Source organism: Delphinus delphis, chromosome 2 (assembly GCF_949987515.2).
Source record: "Delphinus delphis chromosome 2, mDelDel1.2, whole genome shotgun sequence".
NCBI classification, from domain to species: domain Eukaryota; kingdom Metazoa; phylum Chordata; class Mammalia; order Artiodactyla; family Delphinidae; genus Delphinus; species Delphinus delphis.
Genome location: NC_082684.1, coordinates 48,729,563 through 48,757,171, shown reverse-complemented (window position 1 = coordinate 48,757,171; position 27,609 = coordinate 48,729,563). Strand labels below are relative to the sequence as shown.

The following is a 27,609-nucleotide window of genomic DNA, read 5'->3' as shown; positions in this document are numbered from 1 at the left end:
TGTGTTTTCACACACTTCTTCCTATTGTGGTGAGGAGGTGGTATCCCCTCTTTACAGATGACACCAATGAGGCCCACAGAGATTATAGGATCTTCTGGCTCTAAATCCCACGCCCCTTCCATTATACCAGCAGTACTCAACTGTGATGGGCTTCAGAATCACCAGGGGACCTGGTTTAAAAAGGCAGATTCCGGGGACTTCCCTGGTGGCCCAGTGGGTAAGACTCCGCCCTCCCAATGCAGGGAGCTTGGGCTCCATCCGCACTCAGGGAACTCAATCCCACATGCGTGCCGCAGCTGAAAAAAGATCCCGCCTACCACAACTGAAGATCCCGTGTGCCCCAACTAAGACCCGGCGCAGCCTAAATAAATAAATATTTTAAAGATAAATAAAAAGGCAGATTCTGGGTCAGAAGGTGGAGGAAGGGTGTGGAATCAGCATTTTAAACCAGGGCCACGGGAGAAATAGCCACAAGTGGATTAGAGCCAAACTTTGAGAAATATAGTTTGCATTCCACAGATTCCTCTCTCCTGAATTTTACCCACTGGGGCAGGCTGTCTTCCAGACCCTCCGGGGACCCACGCTCTGCCTCGCAGCTCCTGTCGCAGAGAGTCAAAAACGATAGGGACAAGTCGGCTGGCAGCTCGGGCCCAGCAGGAGGGCAGAGGCCGGCCAGGTTTGAATGAGCTCAGCTTGCAGCAGCTTTGTTAACTGAGGTTAGACCGTTGCTAAAGGAAACTTCACGTGAGGATTTTAAAAATCTCATTTCTTTTTCCCAGTTAATGCTTTTCACTCTTCTCCTATCCTTAAACAGAAAGAAAAATGGGGTAGGGTTATGGGGCTATGTAAGGGAAAAGAAGCAAAGGTGCTGCCAGGGTACTTGAGACTTGTCCTAATTGGGAGTTTTCCACACAAATGGAAAACTCCTCTGCACTTGTTCTGACCCATCCTTCAGTCTTCATTTCTCCAGAAACACTTAAGCGCTCGTCTTCCACCCTGGCCTGGCCACGTGGAAGGCCAGCAGGCTCCACGGAGCAGACCGGGTTCATCATGCAAACGGGGACGGAGGGCTTCCTGCGCGGGGCTGCCCCTGGCAGCTGAGCTGTCTTTTACTTTTAACAGCTCTTCCTGCCACCTCAAGAAAAAGGACCTACATTTTCACTGCAGGACAGATTTTTCTTAGGTTTCCCACCTCACAGAATGATAGACGAATAAGAAAAACCACATCCAACTGTATAATGAAAAACAGTGGTATGCTTTTCCCTCCAGTTTTCGTCTGTTTTGGGGGTATGTGTGTGGTACATAGTGGAGCTCGCTGGGCAAACAGTTATTAGGACCCTGTTTTTCTGTGGGGGGAGGGTTACATCCACCATCGTGAGACTAGCAGGCTCTCCCATGCAGGTGTCTTCACAGGTATGGGGGTCCTCTTGTTCACAGTCCCTCAGCAACCTGGGGGTGCACCTGGGAGAGGGGCTTTTGTGCCTGGAAGGCTGGGCTGGGCAGCAGAGCCTGCTCGAATTCATCCCGGGGTAGAAGCTGCTTGAGCACCACATTCCTGAGGCCTCCCCCAAGGCCAGAAGTAGAGCTGGACCAGAAGCTACAGGGAAATCCCTGTTCACACCCTGGGCCTGCCCTGCGTGAATGCCGTCTAAGTAGAATCAACAGGATCCCACGGTGGAGGGAGAACACGTGAGGCCTCTGAAAGCCAGGTGTCCCTCCCCCTTTCTAATTCATCATGCAGACTGAGGTCAGATTAAGCTTCCCATTGCACCCCCTGGGCAGGTTTAAAAATCTCTACGACCCCTGTGAATCAAGCTTGTCCTGCTGCCCACAACACCGGCAGTCTCTGGCCCTAGGCATCTGGAGCCTCAGTGGCAGCTGCCTCTCACATCCCCCGCCCCCAACTCCCTCCCTCCCTCCCTCCCTCTCCATTTCCACCTCACCACCTCCACTCCTGTCACTCCTCTGTCCAGAATATGCCCCCGTTTCTCCCTCTCTAAACTGAGACTCCGACCCCGCGGCCTGGCTCGAGCCCCCCTCCTCCATGAAGACTTCCCTGATGGCACCGCAGGTGAATCTGCCCTGCGCTGTGCTACCTGGCAGCTTGCTCTAATCTTCCATGGCTTCGCCGCAGTACTGGTCTGCCTCTTACGCAGACAAATCACTCCGTATTTTCAGTCTTCAATTTCCTTCTCTGTACTGTGAGAAGGATAATAGTACCTACCCCACAGGGCAATTCTGAGGATCAACTGTGCTAGTGCAATCCAAGCAAAGTTTCCTCTCAGAGTCTGAGTGGACATTTGATAAATACCAGTGAAAACTTCCACTCGTGCCCCAGTCAGAGAAGGGCACATGGTAGGTGCTCAGGTAACTTTTGGTTTGACAACAAGCTTCCAGAGCTGCTTGGAGAAGTAAGGCCCCTGAGACAGAGAAAGCTTGTGCATCCAATTTACTGCTGGTTCTGTGGTCTATGAAAACAGAACAAAGCAAATAATATGCTCGAGGCTAGAACGAGAGTGAAATTGGGACATTCTTGCCTGGTGTGGACATGATCTTAAAAGAATCTAGATTTCTCAATAAAAAGTCTATAAAAAGAGTTCCTAAGAGGGAAAAAAAAAATTTAAAGAGAAGGGAGAGATATTTGGGGGAGGGCTTTAAATTTTAATTTCTTGGTTTACCAAGCTGACTGCTATGAAGCTTCAAGGGGAAACTAAAATTTATTGGGCACGGTGCTTCCATGCCCAATTTTAATTCTCGTGACTCTTTGATGAGGTCTACGTTATCTCCATTTTATAGCTGAAGAAAATGAGTCAAACAGGGAAAATGTCTTATCCCAAACCACATGGCAGAGCTGGGAATCAAGCTCAACTCCATCAAACACCAAAATCCACACTCCTCCACTGCATCAGTAGGAAAAGCTGGTCAAGATGGCTTGAGGCTGGACAGTTAGCAGGCGCTCTTCGGTGTGAGTCTCTGCCACCCCGCCCACTGGCTTTCCCAGAGGGAGTCCACTTTTGCCTGATGGACCTCTGGGATGCCAGTGTTTTGTTTGAAAAAACAAAGTTCACTGCCAAGAAAAACCAAGTAATTAACAATTGCATGGTTCTATACGGTCAGCTCCCCGGTATCTCCGCAGATTCGAGGAATGGCGGATCCTGTGCAATGTCAAGGATCTGCGGTTAGGGGAACCCGCAGGTGGGGGGGCCTGAGGATGCAGAACCGTGGATACGGAGGGCTGACTAAGGGGCTTGAGCATCCAGAGATTTTGGTATCTGCGGGGGGATCCTGGAACAAATTCCCCATGGATACCGAGTCTTCCTACAGCCTGAGGTGAAACCAGAGGTTCACCTATTTTTCCCTTTCTGCTTTCAAGTTTTAAAGCTTTCCCTGTCTGCTAATACGGTGGTTGACTTTTTTTTTCTAGTTTCAAAAACTTCTAGTTAGATTTATTTTCCTAAATGTTTCATTGTATTAGCCAGCTGTTTCGAAGGCGTTTTGCCATTTCTAAGATGTCAGTGGTAGACGTCATCCAGAAGCTGATAAGTATCATAGTCATGCCCCGCGAGGGTTCTCGCTGCTGCCTGTTTTTCTCTATGGCCAGTTCCCTGGACCCCTACAGCTATTCGAGCTTATCCAGCCCCTCACAGTTCAAAGCAGGATGTGCAGCCCCTTCTTCTTAACCCTTTAACAACTCACCCCAGGGATCTGCTTTCTAATATTCCAAGCTCTTCCCAGAGCAGGAAATCACAACCCACAAATGAAAAGACCACATAGGAGCACATCTTTACCTCAAAAATCTCTTTGATCAAAGTGTCTTTGATACTTGGCTTTACATTTTGTTTAGATAGACGGCACTTATGCTGAAAATTCAGGAGACTATCAGAAGGGTGTGAAGGTTCTGAAGCCTTCCAATAAACTTCACATCTTCAACTTGAGAGAAACGTGGTCCTTAGGCACAAATTAAGGCACAAGTATTTAACAAGCCCACTCTTCATTCTCTACTTCATTCTCTACCCCACCCCTATTCCCACTGCTTTAAATCCTCTATAATTAGTAACAGCAGCCACCATTTATTAAGATCCAACTAGTACAGACGCTAGCCTGAGAACTTCGTGATCTCTTTTAATCCTCTCGTCAAATTTAGGAGAAACTGGAGGCTTGGGCGCTACATCAAGTGTCACCCGGACAGCGTGACAGCCAGGATTCAAACCTACACCAATGTTCTCCCTCTAATCATTACACGATGCTGCCTCAGTCACAAAACAGTTTCACCTCTCCTGAAAGAAGGGCTTCTTCAAGCAAATTCTTGCAGATCAGGACCACAGCAGAGCCACCTGGAAGACCCTCTGCTAGGTCAACCTGTTTTACCATAAAAAGTATGGGAAACAGAAAAGGTGAAGGAAAAAAAACAAAGGTCCTAAAGAATGCTTTCACCTCTGACCTCCCTCCTCCTGTCAGAGGTCAGATGAGCAGTCCCTGGAACAAATGGGATGAATCTGTGGCCAGTTTCCCATTCAGGTGTTTACATCCCTGACTGGGAAGAAAGAGCTGACATGACAAGTCTCGCCTTCAAAAGAAGGTGACATGGGCTCCGTGTCTGTATTAATTAACCGTCACCTCCCCTGGGCATTTCTCTGCTGGCCCCTCGCTCTGGTCAGTGAGTCATGAAATGAGGGCAAGGCTCCGGGGAGCTGACTAGCACAGCTGCACAGCCGTGAACCAGAAATGACAAGACACAGGTGGTTCGCAGTTTTCTCTCCCCAGGGGTCCCCTCTCCCACAGCCCACAGCCGTGTCTCTAAGCAAGGGGAGCACCGGGGTCATCCCATCATAGAGGAAGAAGCCGGAATGTTCATCCGAGCCAGCACAACTCGCTGCTTGAAACTAAAGCCTGAAGCTCTCCAGTACCATAATGTGTGCGAAGCCTCAAAACGCTTCTTTACCTTTGCTGAACTTTCAAACTGAAATAACTTCATTCCATGTGAGAGCACAGCTGGCACGCGCAACCCCAGTTCTTCCCCACGGGATTCATGAGGCCCATTTTAAAAATAAATAAATAAATAAATAAAACATTAGTAATGGTCAAGAGATTCCAAACAGAATTTGCCTGCCAAGATTTCCTTGGCAAAGGAAAGATACTCCATCTCCTGAAACAATGGGTTTTAGAAATCAGTCCCAAGCCTCTTTTTGCGAAACTCTTCCTCAACTCGCTTGAGAGAAAATTCACGACTCTCTGGAAGATCAGCATTTTTTCAATGAATTCTTTAGCACCCAGGGTTCAAACCCACTTACCCTCGGTGTTGGAACTGATGTCGTCCTCCACTCCGACCACTTGCCTCCTGCGACCCAGGGGTGGAGTGTGATCCGGCCCGGGGTAATTTGGAAGAATGGCCTCTCCTCCTGGATGGGCTGGAGGAACATCCCTGTCTGCAGGCTGTGCCCGTCCATCTGGGTAGGGAGGCGGGGCTTGATGGGAAGGATCCAGTGAACCTCCAGTCTCTGGTGGAGCAGGGACTGTGGTCCCTGGCTGTTCAGAAGACTCGACTCGGCCTTTTAAATCCGGGGCATCTATCTCCCCCTGAGGTCTCCCCTCTTTGGTTTGAGGGTTCAAGGTGGCAGAGTCTGTTTCAGGCCCATCCCTAGATGTTGGACGTGGCAAAGGGGAGGCCAGGTCAGAATCTGGCGGAGGGATCCCACCTCCTAGCGGCCTCGAATCAGCTTTCGGGTGGAAGGAAACATCGACTGTGCTGTGGCCATTCGACGCTTCCTCTGGTTCAGCAGGGGAGGGGTATTCGACGTCCTCCTCATTCTCATCATAATAATCCAAGTTGTCCTCAGTGTAGTCACCCTCCAGGGCCGCAGCGCGGCTGAAGGAATGTCCCAGGGGAGCCGGAGGGTGGGCTTTGGAAAGGTCTCCTCCAACTGTCGCTGGCCTGACATTATCCAATGGGGAGGTGCTGCCGATATGAAAAGCCCACACTCCAGGAATCCCCAGGTTGCTGTGTCTAAATAAAACGGAAACAGGACTTTGTCACAAAAGTGTCCATCCACCACCTTCCCACAAAGGCGAGCGATTTATCTTAAAACTGAAGGACTATTAAGATCAGATTCAGAGTTTTCACTGGCAGGAAACCCAAATAAAACCAGACTTACACGGTAACTGAAGATCATACTGGAATTTTGATGTAAACTACCTCTTATTTAACAATGGGTTTCAAAGGCCATGTGTCTACCGAAGGCCAGACCCTCAAATCAGAATTCTGCTCTACGTGTTTTATCTAAATGGCTATTTGAAAACAAATAGGGAATGTGGGAATATTTTATCCTTCCTCTACTTTTATTTTTTTTAATTTATTTTGTTTTTTCGGTATGCGGGCCTCTCCCGTTGCGGAGCACACAGGCTCCGGACACGCAGGCTCAGCGGCCACGGCTCACGGGCCCAGCCGCTCCGCGGCATGTGGGATCTTCCCGGACCCGGGCACAAACCCATGTCCCCTGCATCGGCAGGTGGACTCTCAACCACTGCACCACCAGGGAAGCCCTATCCTTCCTCTACTTTTAACAAACTCAAGAAAACATATGCTTAAACATTTTTGCCAAACCCTTAAACAATATTTTTTATTTGAGTTAGTTAGTTACATGCCAACTGTTAAACATTCTTCAACACAACTTGCAAGGTAGGGGCAGTGATCATGACCGATTTTTCAGAGGAGAAAACAGGTTTAGAGAGATGAATCGTCTTAAGGTTGCACAATTAATAACTGACAGAGCTTGGACTTGAACTCAGCACTACCACCGAAGCCCGTGTTCTGAACATCCACATTACGTCAGAAAACTAATACACTAGTCAGTGCACATCCTAATTATCTTACTCCACGTTACAGAATGTTAGAGACATTTTGCGGTTTAGTCATGTGGATTAATCAATCAACTAATTCACAGAGACTGGTGAACCCATGTCCAAAAATTCAAAGGAATAGAAATGCCTAAGTCTCAAAAATGTTGAGCCAATGTAGAACAAAATTAAGGGGAACATAAGAAAGCAAGTTAATCAAACTGCCACGGGTCATGGGTGAGAGGTATCCAGAAACATCTGGAGCCAGGGAGCTCACGCGTTTCCCTCACTAGAAAAGAACACGGGCTCCATTCAGCCTTCCAAATATCCCAGCGATCCGTTACTTTAGTCAGTGATACATTCCAAAGAGGACAACCCCATACACAATTTCAAACAAATAAGAAAAAACCTGAAGGAACAAAGGGTCTGGCTGGCTTGAATACACCCATTTCTGTACTCTCTGGCATATGGCCCAAACACCAGGCTCTAAGTCTCTCATGCTGTGGGATTTCCTCAAAAGTCAGTCCATGAGAAATCAGTTAATGACTAATAAGACAACAGGAAATTCACTGAGTCATATAAGGGCAAGAGACTTTTGCTCATTTGGGTTGGTACTCATCATATTCCTGTGGATTTCTATAGCAATAATATTTTTAACACAATTCCAAGAATCAATCAATCAATCCCCACCCCCTTGCGTATTGTTGCTGTTGCCACTGCTGCTGTTGTAATTAGTTCAGGGAAACAGGAGCGTAGAAAGCAAAACTGTGATCCTTTGTGCGGTATGTTATGTAGACTTGGTAGGTTCTAAGAATTAATGCCAGTGCTTTTTGGCAAGCAAGCAAGGAACCCTGAAGAAGATAAGAGAGATTCTGAAGATCTGAGGATGTGGAGTTTATTATCACATCAGAGGTGTTGTAGCTGTGAAATTTCTTCTTGAAGTCAGAAACAGAAAACTATAAAAGCTTAAAAGAGTAGGAAAATACAAATTATGACAGATAAAAGCTAAATAAAATGATCTTCTGATTAAAGATAAATCACTACCCTAGCTTTTGTCATTGGGCATGATGAGAAAGCAGCCAGTTTGAGTTTATCCTAAAATCCAAGGTCATTTGGAAAGCTTAGCGACAGAAAGAACTTAATTTATTTCCTAGAAAGGAAAACAAGGCTACAAAATGAGAGGACAGTGCCTTCCTCCCTGGGTTGTTAGGAGGATTAAGTTAGAAAATCACATAAAATGTTCAGCATGGGGCCCTGCATGTAATAAGTACTTAGTAACTACTGTCTTCCAGGAGATAGAAAAGTATAATCTCAAAAAGTACAAATGTGTACATTCATATTTAAATGTGCAGAAGAAGAGTTATGACAAACACACTATGAATTATATAATTTATGACCTCTGAGCTTATAATTATGAGACAAGTTTGAGGAAGACAACAATTCCATTGTGGTTTTTTTTTTTTTTTTTTGCACTACGTGGGCCTCTCACTGTTGTGGCCTCTCCCGTTGCGGAGCACAGGCTCTGGATGCGCAGGCCCAGCGGCCATGGCTCACGGGCCCAGCCGCTCCGCGGCATGTGGGATCTTCCCAGACCGGGGCACGAACCCGTGTCCTCTGCATCGGCAGGTGGACTCTCAACCACTGCGCCACCAGGGAAGCCCAACAATTCCATTGACTAGGAGAATAACTTTATTTGTTAGAGATGCATACTGAAGCATTGAGGAGTGAATGGCATGCTGTGTGTCACTTACTTTAAATTACTGATGCAAAAAAGAAAAAAAATGATGAATATGGCAAAATGTCAACAGCTTGTAAGTCTAGATGACTCCCTCCACTTTTCTGCATATTTTTGAAATTTTAACTAATGAATGCTGGAGAGGGTGTGGAGAAAAAGGAACCCTCCTATACTGTTGGTGGGAATGTAAATTGATAACAGCCACTATGGAAAACAGTATGGAGGTTCCTTAAAAAACTAAAAATAGAGCTACCAGATGATCCTGCAATCCCACTCACTCCTGGGCATATATTCGGAGAAAACTATAATTCAAAAAGATACATGAACCCCAATGTTCATTGCAGCACTATTTACAATAGCCAAGACATGGAACCAACATAAATGTCCATTGACAGATGAACTGATAAAGAAGATGTGGTACATATATACAATGGAATACTACTCAACCATAAAAAAGAATTAAATAATGCCATTTGCAGCAACATGGATGGACCTAGAGATTATCATACTAAGTGAAGTAAGCCAGGCAGAGAAAGACAAATATCCCATGATATCACTTATATGTGGAATATAAAAACAGTGATACAAATGAACTTGTTTACAAAATAGAAACAGACCCACAGACATAGAAAACAAACTTATGGTTACCAAAGAGGAAAGGCGGGGAGGGATAAATTAGAAGTTTGAGATTAACATATACACACTACTATATATAAAATAGATAACCAATAAGGACCTACTGTATAGCACAGGGAACTATATTTAGTATCTTGTAATACCCTATAATGGCAAAGAATTCGAAAAAAAAAGATCTGAATCACTTTGCTGTACACCTGAAACTAATACAACATTGTAAATCAACTATACTTCAATAAAACACACACACACACACACACACACACACACACCAGATAAATAAGTAAATAAATGAATAAATGTAAAATAGAAGATTAAATTGAGGGACATTTCTATAATTTGGAGGTAGAGAACGCTTTTCTAAGAATAATACCAAGACCTGAAATCATAAAGGAAAAGGCCAATAACTTTGACAACCCTAAACTTACACCTTCTAGATCATAACTAACTTTAAAGATGAACAACTGGATAAAAATATTCACAGCATTTGAGAGCAAATATCTTTACTAGGTTTTTTTCTTATTTGTTAAAGGTCTTTGTAAACACCTCAATAGAAAATAGCAAAGAAATGGCTATTAACCATATGAAGAGGTGTTCGGTTTTATTAGTAATCAAAGAAATTACAGTGAAAATATGAACATTTTACACCTATCAGATTCACAAATACTAGAAAGATTAGAAGCTTGTAGGAAACAGACACTGTTGATCACAGCCCTCCTTACTGGTGAGAATGTAAGTTGGTGCAGGGTTTCTGAAGGGCAGTTGGTTAGCATACATTAAAATGTTACAATGCATATATCCTTTCTCAGCAATTCTATTTTCAAGAATTTATGTTTAAGACAAATGAGCATCTGAGCAATGTGTATTATTTTGTTTACGGAAACAATAACTATAAAAGGAAAAACCAGAAATAAGTTAAATGTTCATCAATAAGTTATTGTCTTAATAATACAGGCTATATATGATGCCATGTTTTATAGCGTTCAAATAATAATATAACAGATATCTTACTGAAAGACACCCATAGACAGCAAGTGGGAAGATGCCATATGTATAACAAAAGAACCATTTTGGTTTTGAAAAAGGTTTTGCATAAACCTAAAATTCTGGAATGACTGTTATGGTTATCACTTGAAGTAGTGAGAATGGGTAATTTTTACTTTTCACATTTCTCGGCGTTGTTTGTACTTTATTTTAGTTTTTTTGTTTGTTTGTTTGTTTTTTTTTAGCGGTACGCGGGCCTCTCATTGTTGTGGCCTCTCCCGTTGCGGAGCACAGTCTCCGGACGCACAGGCTCAGCAGCCATGGCTCACGGGCCCAGCCACTCCGCGGCATGTGGGATCTTCCCGGACCAGGGCACAAACCCGTGTCCCCTGCATCGGCAGGCGGACTCTCAACCACTGTGCCACCAGGGAAGCCCTATTTTAGTTTTTATACTAAGTACAGATTCTACTAAAGAAAAATTCCTCTGACGGTCATTTTGGCCCCATATCTTCCACTTTCAATCAAGCAACTCAGAGGTTTCTATGAAGCATGAAAGACAAAGATGAGGTAGGCATGGAGGGAGGTAAATGGAAGTGGTGTATGTGTGTACGTGTGTGCGTGCGTGTGTCTGTGTGAGTTCTTAGAGGCCATTACGGCTATGGTGGGGGAACACGTCTGCTTTTTCCCTCTGGCTTTTCGGCCCTCACTGCCTCCTGTACCCTGAGGAGGTGTTAGCACTTACTCCCATGCTCTGGAACTGTTGTTTGTCTGTCTACTCTAGGAGAGTGCAGGTTGCTTGTGTACAGGGCCTGGGTCTTAGACATCTTTCTCTTTCCAGCTCTTGGCCCATGGTGAGCTCTCGATAATGCCTGAGAGGCAGAGAACCTATGGCTCCAGAGTAGAAGAGGAGGGTGGAACCAGGGGAGAGAGAATAAGGAGCTAAGTTTTCTCCAGAGTCAAGACTAAAAAGGCAACCTTGGTGGAGCTCAAAAGATGTCCGACATGAGTCATGAGAAGGGGAAAGCAGGCCAGGATTCAGCATAAAATAAGTAGTTCAGAGCTCCAGACTTGTGGTTGAATTTTGGCTTTGCCACTTTATAACTTTGAGATTATAGGCAATTTAACTTCCCTAAGCTCATGTGTCACATTGAGAAAAGAGAAGAACTTTCCCTCTGAGATTCTTGTTGAGTTTTAATTAAGAGAACTTCTGGAAAGTGTGTAGCACAATGTTGGCATACAGTAAGCTCTCAATAAATGTCAGCTCTCAGTAACCCTATTTGGTTGTAGGGCCCGCTCTCTGGTCTCTGAGTAAAGCAGATGGCATGCAAAAGTGTAAGATGTTCCAATACCCAGGAATCATGTAACGAAACTTAGAGGAGTCAAGGCAGGCCAGGTAACCAAAGTATTCTCTGTCTGCCTTCTAGACCAGTATTCATGGAAGGGATAAAAGCAGAGATTTTTTTTAGAGCCTGGAAATTATTAAATATCAACAGGTGCTAACCCAGATACTGGGCACGATGTGGACGAGCAGAGTGAGTTTATGTGATGGGACTAAGGAATGTGCTTGGTCCCAGGCATTGCATGGAAAACCCTCAGGACGATTTCAGATAATGAAGCCACTGAGAAATCCTGAGACTTCCAAAAATCTACCAATCTGTTTGTTTGGTTTTCCTTTTTTTCCCCAAATTACACTACTCTTAACTTTTAACACCTATCTGTCCAAAAGACTAACTCACAACGTCTCCAGCTGTGAAACGATTAACCTGGAAAAACCTCAACCTGGGCAGTTGTATTACTGGGTGTTTTTATGTGGTTCCAAGGGCAATGGTTTCCATAGCAAGCCTCACTGGCTGTGCACACACACACACACACACACACACACACACACACACACACACACGAGTTCTGTTTCCAGTATCTATAGCCAATAGGGCAGGAAAAATAAAAGACTGTTTATATTTTGGTCAACGTGCTCCTCCCAGGGTCTAGCCTAGTTCCTGGTTTCGATCTGATCCCTTGCTTAGAAACCACGGAGATGATATTTAATGAGTAGGGCCACTCAAGTTTAGGTAGCTCCTAAGGGTCTTTAAATTCCAACAGGAAAGGGCGTAAGCCCCATGTTACTTACTGGTAGAGATTTTTCACAGACTGTTCAGTGCTAGTCAAGCTGAAATATGGTCCCTCTCTCTTCAGGTCACCGACCTCCCCTCTGCAGAAGCCCACACGGGCTGGAAGCTCGAGCTGGACATTGTAAGATTCTTTGGGGCGGGTTCCAAAGAACTGAAGGCCATTGGCAGGATAAAGAAAGAGGGCGTAGGTGTCAGACTTATCAGATGCCAAAACTGCTTGAAAAGTATTCAGCTGTGAAAAAAAAAAAGAAAATATTCTTAATAAAACAAACAAAAAACAACAAAGAAACCCCAAAGCATTATAAATGCAAAGGGTTGTCCCCCTTCTCAGGATTTCTCTAAATTGTTTTTACACATAATATTCTTTTAAATTTCCTCTCCAAATTATAAACATAATTACATCAGCTATATTATTGTTATAATCATCTTTTATCAATTTAGATTAATAGTTGAAATATGCATAGGTAAAAAAAAACACTGGTTACAAAAAATAAAACTATTTTTTAAGGTTTCAAACTTCTTTCATCCAAACTTCTTTCAGAGCTGAGAGCAAGTAGCAAAATTAACCTGTACATTCCCACAGCCACTGCCCTAGTTTTCTGCCCTGGGCACTCATCTGGATCATTCATTCATTCACTCATTCACTTATTTATCAAATGCCCATTATGGGCAGGGGTGGTATGAGGCACTGGCTGATCAAAAGGCCTCCTTACTGTTCCCAAAGCCTTACTCTCTATTCTCTCCCATCCACCTTTTATTTTTATATATAAATTTATTTTATTTATTTATATTTGGCTGTGTTGGGTCTTCGCTGCTGCGCACAGGCTTTCTCTAGTTGCGGCGAGCGGGGGCTACTCTTTGTTGTAGTGTGCGGGCTTCTCATTGCGGTGGCGTCTCTTGTTGAGTGCAGAGCATGGGCTCTAGGCACATGGGCTTCAGTAGTTGCGGCACATGGGCTCAGTAGTTGTGGTGCACGGGCTTAGTTGCTCTGCGGCATGTGGGATCTTCCTGGACCAGGGCTCGAACCCATGTCCCCTGCATTGGTAGGCAGATTCTTAACCACTGCACCACCAGGGAAGCCCCCATCTACCTTTTGACACCAGCACCAGAGTTACCCTACCCTCATGTCTCAGATGAGGAAACAAAGACATAGGGGCTAAGAGATCTGCCTAAGGTCAGGCTACTAATATGCGGTGGCAGGCCGGCCAGGGTCCCTGCCCTGCACCACCAGGCTGTCCCAACCGCTCCTTGGCCGGCCATCTCAGGTGATTTATAAGCTGCAAACTCTCTTCTCAGGCTCAGATCCCCTGCATCTCCACCGATTATTTAATATTGCCCATTTGCCCCATGCACTTTGATGCTTCTGCACATTTGCTCACGTTTTCCCGTGCCTGGAAACACTCCTGACCTTCTAATGCTGCCCCTCTGAGGGGTTTTGCAATTCCCTGTAGATTTATTGCTGTTCCCTGACCCTCCACAGTATCTTAGTGTTTCAAGTTAGCACTCACCTCGTTTTGCCTGGTTAGCTGCTTCCATGTTTGTAAACTCAGTTCATTAATTCATTTGTACATTACTTCAAACAGCCAGGTGCCTATTAAGCACTCGACAGTATGCTTGGTGCAAAGAAGCCAAGGAACAAAGGACGCAGCCGCTGCCCAGGACAGTCTCAGAGCTTAGGACAGGGAAGCAGCCACGGCTGGGATTCTAGGAGAACTGCTGGAGGAGGTAGTGGAGGCCAGAAGGGAGGGTGTGGGCCCAACACCTTAAGGGCTGCGGTGGGGAGGCGTTGCAGAGGCTGCCTGTGAACATTAATAAACACTGCAGAAGCCAAAGCAGACCAGAAAGAGAGGCCAGGAGCCTGAGTTAGCCACAGACTCAGCACCCAGGTCCTTATAGAATCACTCATTAAAGTTCAACTTACTCTCGTATTTTCAACAAGACACATTTTTTTTTTTTTTTTTTTTTTTTTTTTGCGGTACGCGGGCCTCTCACTGTTGTGGCCTCTCCCGCTGCGGAGCACAGGCTCCGGACATGCAGGCTCAGCGGCCATGGCTCACGGGCCCAGCCGCTCTGCGGCATGTGGGATCTTCCCGGACCGGGGCACGAACCCGTGTCCCCTGCATCGGCAGGCGGACCCCCAACCACTGCGCCACCAGGGAAGCCCCAACAAGACACATTTTTGCCTTTACCTACATGCAGCTATCTCCGCCCACCCAAATGATCAGTTAACAGTGCTTGAGTATCTTAAAAAAGATGTTATATTAAGGTCTCTGAGAACACCTCTCTCACTAAATCCCACTCCTTTTACAATTTAGCAGGCAGCAGGGGAGGTATTTATAAATACCACCACTTCCTAAATAACGTGGCTCCTAGAAACGTTATTTACTGATAAGTAGCACAGTTTCCCCATTTTGCTAGACAGACAAGATTAGGCAGAGAGAAGCACATCACATTTTACTAAATGAAACAGCAAACAAGAGGCGTGGGTCTGCATTTTGTTCTGTCCTGGGTCCTTCCCCATACGGTGGTCAAGCTCTTTCCTAGTGTTGATTCTTCTTTCCTATGTTTAATTTCAAAGTACAGTTTTGAGGGTTTGCTTACAAGACAAAGAAATTCAGGTGTTAAAATGCTTTTCCAGAAAAACACCAAAATACTATCCAAACTTTCTTTTAGATCTCCAACACAGAAAAGGTCACCTTGCTTGGCTTGGGTTTTTGCTTTTCTTTCTTTCTTTAAGTTCAGAAACTTAGTGATGGGGGGCAGGGGGCAGTGCTCATATATTTGTTACTGTTGTCGTTGTTGATTGCTTCATCCGGAAAGCCTGACTTTTCCAAAAACAAAAGGCAAGGGATGTTTTCTAGAATTTCCCAAAGCTCGGAAGCCATAACTTCTGCCAAATGTAAACAAAGGCTGTCCTGTATCATGTCTATACAGAGTATATGCTATTCAGTACATCATCGATTAATGGAGATTCAATAACTTCAGTTTTACTTTAGTCCAAAGAAAGTTCAACTAGAGAAAGAAAGGTATTTAAGGAAGGAGACAGATTCTGTTTTAAAAAGCAAAGCTTTCGGAGTTCCTGGCATTGATTGCCCACAATAAACGTCAGATAGGAGGAATCCTGGTTCTAAGTCTAGAGAAATTCTATAAGATAAGGAGGTCCCATAGATTGTGAAGGAATTGAAGGGGATGGGAGGGGAGGGAAAAAGTAAACAGAGCTGTGAAGGGGAGAGTCTGGCTTTTTACTGTGGGGGTCTGGGTATAGAGCACTTTATTTTATTCATTCTTTCAGCCAGTCAGCAAGTTCATTTCAATGAAAATGTATTCAATGTCTTTTATATGCCATCCTGAGACAAGCACTTATTACAGGTGGCAAGCATTTATTTAATCTACTTGTCTCCACCGAAATAGGCAAATAGAAGAATTTTAAATAGAATATAGGATCCCAGAGACCGGCCAAAAACGTTTGCCTGTTTAAAAACCACCCGCATACCAAATGATCACTTTTAAAGTTCTCTCCGTTCCACAAAATTCTACATCTAATCGCTAAAGAGCCCTCTTCGTGATGTCCTGCAGGGCTCCTCCCCCAGGAGCACGACTTGACAGGCTTCCAGACTGGAAAGGTCTTCACATTCCCGGAGAAAAGTCTTCGCAAGAACCCCACATGCTCTGTCCCTGAAGCGAAAGCCTCAGATGGGCTGCCAAACCCCACAAAAGGGTCACCAGTTCCCAACGCCCTCAGGATCCCAGGGAGGAGAGAGGGGCCGCCACGGGACGAGGAGCAGGGCCAGTGCTGCGGAGCTTCAAGATCTGCCATCCTGTTATCAGAAAGAGAGAAAAGCCAGAGCCCTCGGCAGAAATCAGGCAGCGCTGGGCTCTCTCTCCCAGGTGTGGGACGTTGCTAATCAGTGTTGACTTGAGTTGATAAATAGGAAACATGCCCCTCAATGAGCTCCTGATTTTTGCAACTGATTTAACTGATTTCAGCCATCTGGCCAAAAAATCACAGCGGTGCCACCCATGTCCCAAAGGGGTTTGCCTCGAGTGGTTTACAAAAACTACAATGAAAATTAAGAAGCAGGGTGTCTCCTACACACGTCCCAAAATTCTCTTCCCTGTCTTCTCTAGGGTCACATGCTCTCTACAGTCATAGCATCGTTGACTCCTGGCCTCCAGTGTTCGGTGTGAACAGGAATCTCTATTCCTTAGCGTATTTCTCCATCTCCCGTTACCTATAGGTCACTGTCATATGCAAGATTTTCCCGTGTTCATTTTTTTCTTCCCTAAATCCTACAGATCCTGCCAAAAAATTCAAAAATAAGTGCTCAGTACTATCACATCGCTAATAGTATAACCTTCCTGACACTTAGTCTTTAGCAAAACGTCAGCATTTCTTTAACCAATTTCCATATATGTCTCTGTTCTCTATGTCTGCATGGCTATATCTCAGACAGAGGCTAAACTCTTTCAGGTAGACTGTAGACCTCCCCTCTTCTGGACCTCAGCTTCAGAGCTCAAAAAGCTACAACCATGTCCTGCTTTTCTCCCTGGATCCAACCGTCTCTGTCAATGACTATCATTCCTTGAAACAAGTCAGCATGCCTCACTCCCCATGGTGAAACCTCCATTGGGAAGTCTTCTGCTCATCTTATGTTACTGCCCCACACCTCCCTTCATCCATTTCTCCAGCCTCAGCTCTCTTGGCCTTCTCCCAGGACACATCCTAGGCCAGAACAATCTGTCCTGCTGCCCCATTCTCAATATCCATTCTTTCAGCCCAACTTAATACAGGTCAACAATGCATTCCCTGTACCATACCACACAGATCTATGTAGCCCAGTTCCCTATCCCCCTTCATCCTTCAAACAACAACAAAACAACAGTCTCACCTACCCCACCCCCGAAAAAAAAAAAAAACACAGCTAAAGTAAACATATGGGCAGTATGTCTCCTGCCCATAAGTTCTTTGAAGGTCAATATCGTGACTTTGCTCTGTGAAGTACCTATGACAGTTCAAGGAGTCTCAGATTGAGTGAGTTGATAAACACCATTTGGTGATATGTTTTTAGATGCAGTAACACCTTGACATTCCTGCAATATCAGGTACCACATCCTGTCACACCCACCACGAACATCCACGGCGAGAAAGGGCAACATCTGAAATAGTTTTAAATGGTAAAGATGCCATTCCTTTGATATCTTCGTTTCCAGTAACTCTGCAACATGAAGTTAGTATGCCAAGGTTTAAGAAGGCCATGTAGAATTCACACAGTCCTTCAAGCAAAGTTGATTATTGCTTGCCAAAATCTATCTCCAAAGAATTATCAAAACGAGAACTCATGTCACAGAGCTCTTCAAAGTATTCAGAAGAAACTTCAATGTGGGTAATTACAGAAACATCCTCTCTCCAAACAGAATATCTCCTTTCTAAATGAAATAAATTCTGAAGCCAACTCAGCATATGGCAATGTCTGAAGATTGATTTTAATTAGAAAAGTAAGAGATGGATTCTACAAATCTTCCCCCACTCTGCCCCCACCATAAAAAGGCCTAGACAGAAGTTGCAATTTAGAAAAGCTTGTATTTAAAGAGTCCTTAAGTAGAAGACTTACATCACAGCATCCTTACAAGACAGAGAAATAGAGAAATAAAAGAACCAGAATCTGGTCCCATCAACCCAATGTAGGGGAACACAGATTGGCTGGGCATATGCACTTGCTAAGTCTAAGGGACCATAATGGCTACTTTAAAATGTCACCTTAGTGAATTCTCACAACAGTCCTGTAAGGTGGGCATTGCTACTTCATTTTACAGATTAGGAAACTAAGACTGAGGCTGGATCATTGCTTCCAAAGTCACTGGATAACCTTTCATAAACCACTTCTTTCAAAATGTTTTTATTGTCATTATCTTCACATCAGAAGCATTATTCCCATGCTGCAGATGAAACCGAGAAAAGTAATTAAAGTCACCTTGTCTGTATTATAATTTTCAGTTTCAAATAAGCCCTGATAAAATTGGAATACTAAAGCTCTAGTGTGACCTCATCACCCCAGAGATTCTGTGCAACTGCTCCTCTCTCCGATTCCTCTCACTCAGCTCAACGTTGTCTTTCTCTGTTGAAAAAATAAGATAGATGCAGCTGAATTCACTTAAGAGCACTGGCATACTAATTTGGAAGTAATAAGGAGTCGATAGTGTCCTTGGAAAATTTCATTCCAAATTCATTCTTCCTTTGAAAGAAATATGGTTCCAAGGACTCTTCAAGGGTACAAAGATCACATTGAGACAATAAAAAAAACCTCATTTATTGGAAGTCTTTGGAAAAGGTACAACTATTGTTGTGTCTACCTACATCACTTGTGCCAAGGAAATGGGTCCTGCATGAAAAGTCTGGGTAAAAGCAACAATGACAGAAACCTAAGAATCAAGAAATCTGTATTCTAAACCTGCCTTTGCCTCACTACGTACAGAATTCTAGACAATTGCCTTAACTTACTAGGTAATGGCAAAGAATAAGTCTTGCTGTACTTATCTTAAACATGCAGCATTGTTGTGGGAAGACAGCATGATAAAATGTTATTATAAGAATTAATAAGATATCCTGAATAAACAACATATATAATAATTGTCTAAGCAGTCAGTCTTTCCATTGAACCCTTACCTTCTCAATACAATCAAAAAGAGCTCTCTTTAAAAAATAAAATAACAGGGTTTCCCTGGTGGCACAGTGGTTGAGAGTCCGCCTGCCGATGCAGGGCACACGGGTTCGTGCCCCGGTCCGGGAGGATCCCACATGCTGCGGAGCGGCTGGGCCCATGAGCCATGGCCACTGAGCCTGCGCGTCCGGAGCCTGTGCTCCGCAACGGGAGGGGCCGCAACAGTGAGAGGCCCGCGTACCGCAAAAAATAAAAAAAATAAAAAAACAACAAAAAACTTCTGTTTAAAATTCTTCAAAAGCTGCCCAATGCCAAAGAACCAAGTCCAAACTCCTAGCATAGCATGATCTGCCCCTGCTCCATGGCCTTCCCAGCCTCATGTCCCACCACCCTTCCTCTTCAGTAATAAGATACCACATGGAATGCCCCAAACACATTAAACAATATAGTCCATGGGTGATATGTCATATGCTACCTCTTCTATTGGGAATGTTCTACTCTAGTCAACTCAGATGCAAAGACAATTGCTCACTGAAACTTTCCCAGATCAGGTCCCCTAACAAGGGAGGGATAGAGTTAGTCTCCTTAAGTCAAGATGCTACTTCACTTATCATACTGAATAATAATCAATATCCCTATTAAACTATGACATCCTTAGGAGTAAAGAATGTGTCCTTTCACAGTCTCTACATGCCCTGACATACAGTAAGTGCAAAAAAGTTTGTTGGATGAATAAATCTCAACTATGTTTAAATATAAATTACTTATATACACATACATATATGAATATGTCACATATAAGATATATGTTTAGAAAAGAAGACTGGAAGAAAACACAATAAAATACTAGCAGTGGTGACCTCTGGTTAGTAAAATTATAAACGTTATCTTCTAAACTTTGTATTATAGGTATGTTAAACTTTAAATGCTTTTTAAACTTATGGACAAAAGTGAATTAATGAATGCAACATACCTTATTCATTTCTCCAACCCTCCACCTAGACCAATGCCCTGAACAAAGAAGGTGCTCAAAGTCTGTGTCTGTTCCTGTTTTATAAATAAGTTCATTTGTATCATTTTTTTTTAGATTCCACATATAAGCGATAGCATACGATATTTCTCTTTCTCTTTCTGACTTACTTCACTCAGTATGACAATCTCTAGGTCCATCCATGTTGCCGCAAATGGCATTATTTCATTCTTTTTAGTGGCTGAGTAATATTCCATTGTATAAATGACTTAGAGAACAAGCTTATGGTTACCAGGGTGGAAGGGATAATTAGGGAGTCTGAGTCTGACATGTACACACTGCTATATTTAAAATGGATAACCAACAAGGACCTACTGTACAGCACAGGGAACTCTGCTCAATGTTATGTGGCAGTCTGGATGGGAGGAGAGTTTGGGGGAGAATGGACACATCTATATGTATGGCTGAGTTGCTTTGCTGTGCACCTGAAGCTATCACAACATTGTTAATCGGCTATACTCCAATATAAAATTTAATTTTTTTAAAAAAAAAGAAGGTGCTCAGTCTATTTATTTGAACTGAATGTACTCTGTTGAATTGAATAACTGAAATGTCAAACCTATGCATTAAAAGATTATGCAATAAACAAAACTAGATGTTGCCTGATCCAAAATAAAATGAATGGCAAAAATCAATTCAAATCATTTTTATTTCTAGATCTTCTTTGCTTAGTAAAGCCTTTAGGAAATATTCCTCTTACTCAGGGAGCACAGAATAAGAATGGCCACCATCTTGAATCACTCACTGAGACTGGGCAAGCTAGTTAATCTCCCTGAACCTACGGAGGATATGTGTCATCTTTCTATAGCTAAGAATCATTTTGATGAGTTAAAATAGAGATAAACTCAAAGAGTTTCAGCCTTTAGAGTTGACATTTTAGATTCAGGTCTAATTTCATAGGAGGAAGCCCTTACCTACCCCAGGAGTGAGGCAGCTCCCCTTTTGCCAAGCCACCCTGGCGCCACCTGATGTCCATTTGGAGTACCGCAAATGTTGCTGCCAAGACTAATGACTGGGCGCTTACGCTATTTCACTTTCTCAGGTAGAGACTATACAAGGAATCAAGGGCAGTCTCCTGTAAAGTACAGAGCATGTGAACTGGTACCTGGAGGGCAATTTGGCAAAGGCTATTAAAACCTTATAAAAAATGCATCACTCTGGCCCACCAGTTCCGCTTCCTGGAATGTCAACTAGTGACATGGTACAAAGATTTAGCTTAAGAAAGAAAAAGTGCTTCACAAATTTATAATGAGAAAAATTGGAAATAACCTTGCTGACCACTGGGCACAATGAGAAATCCACCGGATGGAATATATGCAAACATTAACAGTGATGTTGTAGAAGTATATTTATTGACAGCTAAACATATTCACAATTTACTAATTGGTGAAAAAAAGTTACAAAGCCGTATGTGCAATGTGAACTCATCATTAATAGACAGTGATAGATACAGATATGGATAGGAAAAAGCCCTGGCAGATGCACACGAAACTGTTTAACAGTGGTTGTCTTTGAGTGGCAGGAAAATGAATGGTTGTTCTTTTAAAAATTGCCAGCATTTCCTGATGTTTTTCCTTCACTGAACATATAATTAGAAATAATTCTTGTATATACGAGATGATTCTAAAACAATCAAACCATAAACCCCTTCTGCATCTGCACTGGGGCACTCACATCCCTTAAGCAGTTCTCCTTGCAAGAGTGACCTCTCAGACCCTCAGAGAAAGCTTGGAGAAAACAGCCTTCTTCACTTCCGAGCCACTTCAGCCCTGGTGCCGCCAAACTATACATCAGATTTAGCGGGAGAGCAGACTCCGGAAAAATTTCAAGCCAGTCCCTGGGTTCCAGCCCAGAAGCCAAGCCCATTTCCTCGGTTGGCACAGAGGCCAAGCAAGCATCCCTGGTCGCTTACCTCTCCCGAGGGCGGGGCCCAGCGCGTGGCCTCCTCGTAGGCGCCCACCTGCTCCCAGGTAGCCAGGAAGGCGTGGGTGGGGGCGAAGTGCGCGCCGGAGCGCGGGAAGCCTGCACGCACGTAGCGGGCGGCCAGGCCCAGCACCGCCGGGGAGGTGTCCTCGCGGTAAAGGACCCGGCCCCTGCCGTGACTCGTGTCGATGTCGGCCAGGAAAGGGGCGATGGCCGGGAAGTCTGTGGGGAAATCATCGTCCACATACTGGGTCTCCCTGGGGAAGTCCTGGGTGGAGATGATGCCGTTGGTGACCACCTGGGGGACGAGCAGGACAAAAGTGTGAGGGTCGCGTACGTTGCAGGAAGCCCAAGGAGGGCCACCACAGGTCCGGACGCGAGCGCCCACCCTGGCTCCGTAAAGAGGGAAGGGAACCGCCCCGGGCATGAAGTTTCCCCTTCCCCATCGGCTGGGAGCCCGACTCCTGGTTCAGGGCGACCAGCGCAACTTCAACCGGCGTCCCACCCGTCACCCCTACCCCACAAGCGCGGTGCAATAGGTCCAGGAGCCCTAAAACTCGTTCACGTTATCTTCTCATCTCCCGCACAACCCTGGAAAAAAGCTACGGGTCGGAGGAGGGAACACCCAGCTCTATAGAAGTGCACAGCCTCCTCGCTGTCCTAACTGGAAACCCCACTGGCCGGCTTAGCAATCCCACCTTCTTTTCTGCCTGGGACTCTTATGCGGCTGCGAACAATTCTTACCCCCTCCCCCCGCCCCCCTGAAGCAGGGAAAAGCAGTGGTCCGGCAACAGCATCGCTGCAAAGCCAGGTCCCACCCCGAGGGCGCTCGGGGACAGCCGACTGTGCGGACTATTTCCTCCCTTCGGAAGGCAGGGGTTCGCTGAGAGCCGCACTACACTGACGCCTGTTCAGAAGCTGCAAGAAATCTGCAGAATCCCGCACCAGGAAGAAGCTAAACTTACGTAGAGTTCGCTGAATTGGGCTTCATAGAAGCGCAGGGGAAGCGCCAGCTTCACGGCAGCCGAGCTTTCGTCGTCGCCTTCCTGCAGGAGCTGGTCCCCTCGCGACTGCCCGTAGGGGAATAGCTCGCCCGGGTGCAGCGCCGCGGCCCGGGACAGCAGCAGCAGCAGCAGCAGCAGCATCGGCGGCGGCGGCGGCAGCGCGGGCCGCCCGTCCGCCCGGTCCCCCCGCATGCTCTCTCGGCCCTGGGCTGTCCCGCGGCAGAGCGCGTCCCTGCCCCGCCAGCCAGCCCACTAGCCCCGCCGCGCTGGCCTCCAACCTGGATCCCGGCGGGGTCCCGGGCGGGGCGGGACTCCGGGCCCTCCCAGAGCGATGATTGGCTGCGGCCCTGGCCCCGGGACCAATCGCCAGTTCTGAGAAAGTTCGACAGCGGCCACCACATCTGGTTCTCGTTTAAGTTTTCTAAGGCAGTGGTCACCGGACCGGCGGCGCTGGCGGGGTGAAACATCCCGGCCAGGGGTGGTCGGAACCACTTCTCCTCCGCCTCCGCTCCCCGAGAGCTCGCGGGGTCACCCTCACCCTCCTCTCGGGGCTGCCCAGGGGTGCCGGCGACGCCTGCCTCCGGGACCAAATGGCCCGCACGGTCCGAAGGCAGCAGCGCTGCAGGAGATGACCTCAGCGCCAAGGGGGACCTCGCGGCAGCTTGTGCAGCTGCTGGCTGGCGCGAAGTGCCCCGCCAGGCTGGCAAGGCGAGGATGGTGCCCTGCCCTGGGGTGCCGGGCGCCCCTCGCCCTCGAGGTCTGGCTCTCGGGCCGAGAAGCAAAAGGCACTTTTGCTGTGTCGTAGCCACAGCTTCCTCGGCCTCATCGCTCCACCCAGAGACGCTGAGGAGAAGCGCGCCTTTGTATGAAGCCGGGGGGCTGACTCCTAAATTCCGTCCCCCTCCCGAAGGCCGCCTCCCGGGAGAGCTGGACCGCACGGGAGGACTGGGCCACCGGGCCGAAATGCCTGCCAGTTCGGGTCAAGAGCGTTGTTTACCTTCCCCGGGGAAAACCGCACCCGGGAAGGCCTTGAAACGCGACAGTGTGTGATCAGCTCTGTTTGGGGCATGGAATGAGGCATCCGGTTTGGACACCAAGCAGAAACGGGTCAGGCGCCACGGTGGAGGGACCCCGGGTCTCTCGCCCGCTCCCCGCGGGCACGGAAGCTGCCCTTGACAGCGTCCACGGAGGTGGTAACCCGAGCTCTCCACGGGACTGGAAATCGCACAACCTCCAAACCAGCTGCGAGGGTGTTCGGGAACCCCATCTACCATAAACATCCCCGCTGCGAAGCTCCAGGAGCCCGACGAGATTTTATTACCAATTTTACTATCAAGAGCCTGATATTTCCCAGATAGACTGTTTTCTCTCTCGGGACCCCCATGGGGTCCTTGGAAGCAAAGGTATTTAAAAAGAAGGGAAAAGCAAACCTTTGGAAATGCCTTAAGGGATGCTCAAAAAACAGATTTCTTTTTGTGGGTGTTTATTCCAGTTATACAAATCCTTACCGGCCCACAGGGACAAACCCTGAAAACTTTGAAAAGATCAGACTGTGAGACTCACAGAATCAACACAAAATGGAAAATTGCCCCAAAGCAGTTTGCTTCCTCAGACTGTGGAGATTTTGTATATTTGGTGTTACAAAAATGTATTTGTGTTTGCGTACATGTTCTTTCTTTTGGAGACAGATATTTTCATTGTACTGAGGAGGAATTAGAAGCTCAAAGACATGAGGTGACTTGACTTGCCCAAGGTCACCTAAAGTTACTCCTTGATATGAAATCCTTCACTGGCTTTCTGTAGCTTTTGCAAATCTCTCAACTGAGAATAATAATAGTTAACATTTATTTAGTGGTGATAAGCCATAAGTTAGTGGGTCAGGTAGACCCTACGATGGCTCCCAATGATCCCCAGTGTCTGATGTTCACTCCCTTGCATAATCTCTTCCCCTGCAGTAGTAGGCTGGCCTAGTAACTTCTAAACCAAAGAATGTGGCAATAGGGATAAGAAATCATTTCAATGATTAGGCTAAATCTGTCTTGCTAGCAGACTCTCTCTCCCTGGCTTTGATGAAGCAAGCCATTATGCTGGAAAGGCCCACATAGCAAGGAACCGAGGGCAGGCTCTGGCCAACATCTGTAAGGCACTGCCAGCAATCATGTAAGTGAGCTTGGAAGTGGATCCTTCCCCAGTCATGTCTTGAGATGGCGCATTAGCTCTGGCTGACACTCTGACTACAGCCTTGTGAGAGACCCTGAAGCAGAGGACCCTCACTAAGCAGGGCTCAGATTCCGGACCCACAGGTACTTGAGAATTTAATAAAGCCGTGTTGTTTTAAGCTGTTATGGTTTGGGATAATTTGTTATGCAGCAACAGATAAGTGATAGAGCTAGACAGACACTGTGCTAAAGAAATCAAGACTTGATTTCTGGGTAAAAAAAAAAAGAACAGTTACTGCTACGTGGCTAGTAAGTATAAGAGCTGTGACTTGAACTCAGTTCTGTCTGATTTCTAAACCTCTGCTCTTTAGCTCTAAATCACACTGCCACAAGGCCCTCTGCAAGGCACCTCAAGACTACCTCTTTAACTTCAGCTCTGGCCACCCCTGGCCTTTCAGCTGAGACTTTAGTTCTCAAATGCAACCTCCTATTATATGGTTTGGAACATCCCCACATGCTAGTCCCTCTACCTATAATGTTCTTTCCAATCAATCTCATCTAGCCAAAAACTTATTCAAGATTTGAATCAAAACCCTTCTCTTCAGGAAGCTTTCCTGGAAACCAGTCTAACATAGAAGCCCCTTCTCTGCTCCATGTGCCCAGCGCTCATCATTATCATATCTCCTGCCATCCCTGGTCTCCTCATAGCCCCCTCCCTACCACTACAACACTTGGAGGGAGGGGACTTGATCTCATTCAGGGTCTGCTACAACTCCAGCCTGGCTCGTTGGAAGACCCTTAAAGAAATATTTGTTGAATGAGTGAAGCCAAGCAAGGCAACCTAGGCCTAGGATCCATGTCTGCAGCTCAAATGAAACATTCTTGTCCCTACACCACCTTTCCTGCTAATCTGACCTGAGTTTTGTAATCCTCTTTACCAGGCTGCCTGGCGACTCACCTACCACTGCTCTCCAGTTTTTGTCATTCTTTCATTCATTCGTCCATTCAGCAACTATTTCCTGGGAGTTTACCACGACAAACACAACTCGGCAAGAAATAACAGAGCTCAAGATGTGACCCTTGACCTTACAGATCTCATAAGCAGTTGCAAAAACAAAGCATAAATATGGGGGAAAAAAAAGGAGCAATGCTGCAATTTAGCATGCATTTAACAGCAAAACGCGCAAAAATTGCCCTTGAACTGAGAGGCTGTCACTAGGTTTGGATCTGACGTTATCTGAATAGGAAGAAGTGGATCCAACAGGGAAGAGGCTGAAATGAGCAGTCCTGACTCCTGTCTGCATTAAAGTGGCCAAATCCTTTTTGAAATATGAAGCTTTGGACAGCTGTGCTTGAGCAGACACTCCTTTGAGCTCTTATTCTAATATTGTTTTTAAAAGACTCTATGGTACCCAAAGAGTGGTTTCTCCTTTAAAATGTCACTTCGGGTCTTGGTGAAAAGAAAAAAATCTGTCATAGCTATTTCACTGGTCAAAGTAAATACTGAAAAAAATATTTCTCTTGTATCCCCAGCTCCAGAGTAGAATTTCCATGACCTGCCAGACTAGCTCAAGAGGCAGAGGCCCTTCCAGGCTGGAAGTTATAGAGGACTTCTTCCCTAGACATTTTTAGTCCTCTTGGATTGGATCTTCAGAGTAATTGCTTGAGAGGTAAGATTCTCAAGTGCAGGAGTTTTTATCCCAACCCAGGGGTGGTACCAGATGCCTGGCAAGAGTTTCCAAAGTTTTATATATATATATATATATACACTTGTGGTTATATTTCTGTTATAAATACCATGACTTCAAGAATGATGACATTTCCTGTTATTTTAATCAAGAGAATGAAAACACATTTGTTCCATGGTATGGCAAATAGATTTTAGTATTCAAGGCCAAGTTCTATGTATAGCACGGACTGGTGTGTGTACATGTTTGTATTGGAGGTGGCCTTGGCAGAAAATGTTCTGGTTCTTGTTGCACACAGTGATTCTCTACATGACTTTACTCTCCATTAAATTCCAGGCTGGGCGTTCTAGCAGGTAGAGAAAATAGAGTTGTGCAAATTTGCACATCTCCACAGACTCAGGATTGATTGAAAATTATGTTAGGCCTATGAAAAACCATTCACTACTTAGAAATGCCTAGTGCTTGGGATATATTTTAAGGTCATTACAATGTGGGTGGGATGCCCCACATTTGAATGACCTCCAAATATATCCCAAGCCCTAAGTCTTCACTTGAGTTTTTCATTTATATCCAACTCCCTGCTGAATATCCTCTTGGGATGATACTTCAGACCCACATCTAAGAGAATGAGATCCACCACTCAGAATTTCTGAGTTTTCAGTTTCAGCTAATGGCAACAGTATCCACTCCCTCTCTATTACCATTGCCCTGTTTGGGGTCCTCATTATTTCCCACCTGCTAGCTTTTGTGGCAGAAACTACAGGTTAGCTACATACCATACCTAATAACTACCACTTTTTCCCAACCTCCTCCCTTGCCCAAATCTAC

At 45.5% G+C, this 27,609-nt stretch overlaps 1 protein-coding gene across 1 annotated transcript in view; it reads right to left on the bottom strand.

Moving 5' to 3' along the window:
- Nucleotides 1-23,217, bottom strand: part of NID2 (nidogen 2) — a 78,194-nt gene extending 54,977 nt beyond the window's left edge. Inside the window, exons 1-4 of the mRNA XM_060004560.1 lie at nucleotides 22,896-23,217; nucleotides 21,920-22,228; nucleotides 12,318-12,550; nucleotides 5,292-6,004 (exon numbers count right to left, since the gene is read on the bottom strand). Coding sequence (XP_059860543.1) covers nucleotides 5,292-6,004; nucleotides 12,318-12,550; nucleotides 21,920-22,228; nucleotides 22,896-23,126 — 1,486 coding nt within the window. The 5' untranslated portion in view covers nucleotides 23,127-23,217. The remainder of the gene's footprint in view (nucleotides 1-5,291; nucleotides 6,005-12,317; nucleotides 12,551-21,919; nucleotides 22,229-22,895) is intronic.
- Between the last annotated feature and the right edge of the window lie 4,392 nt (nucleotides 23,218-27,609).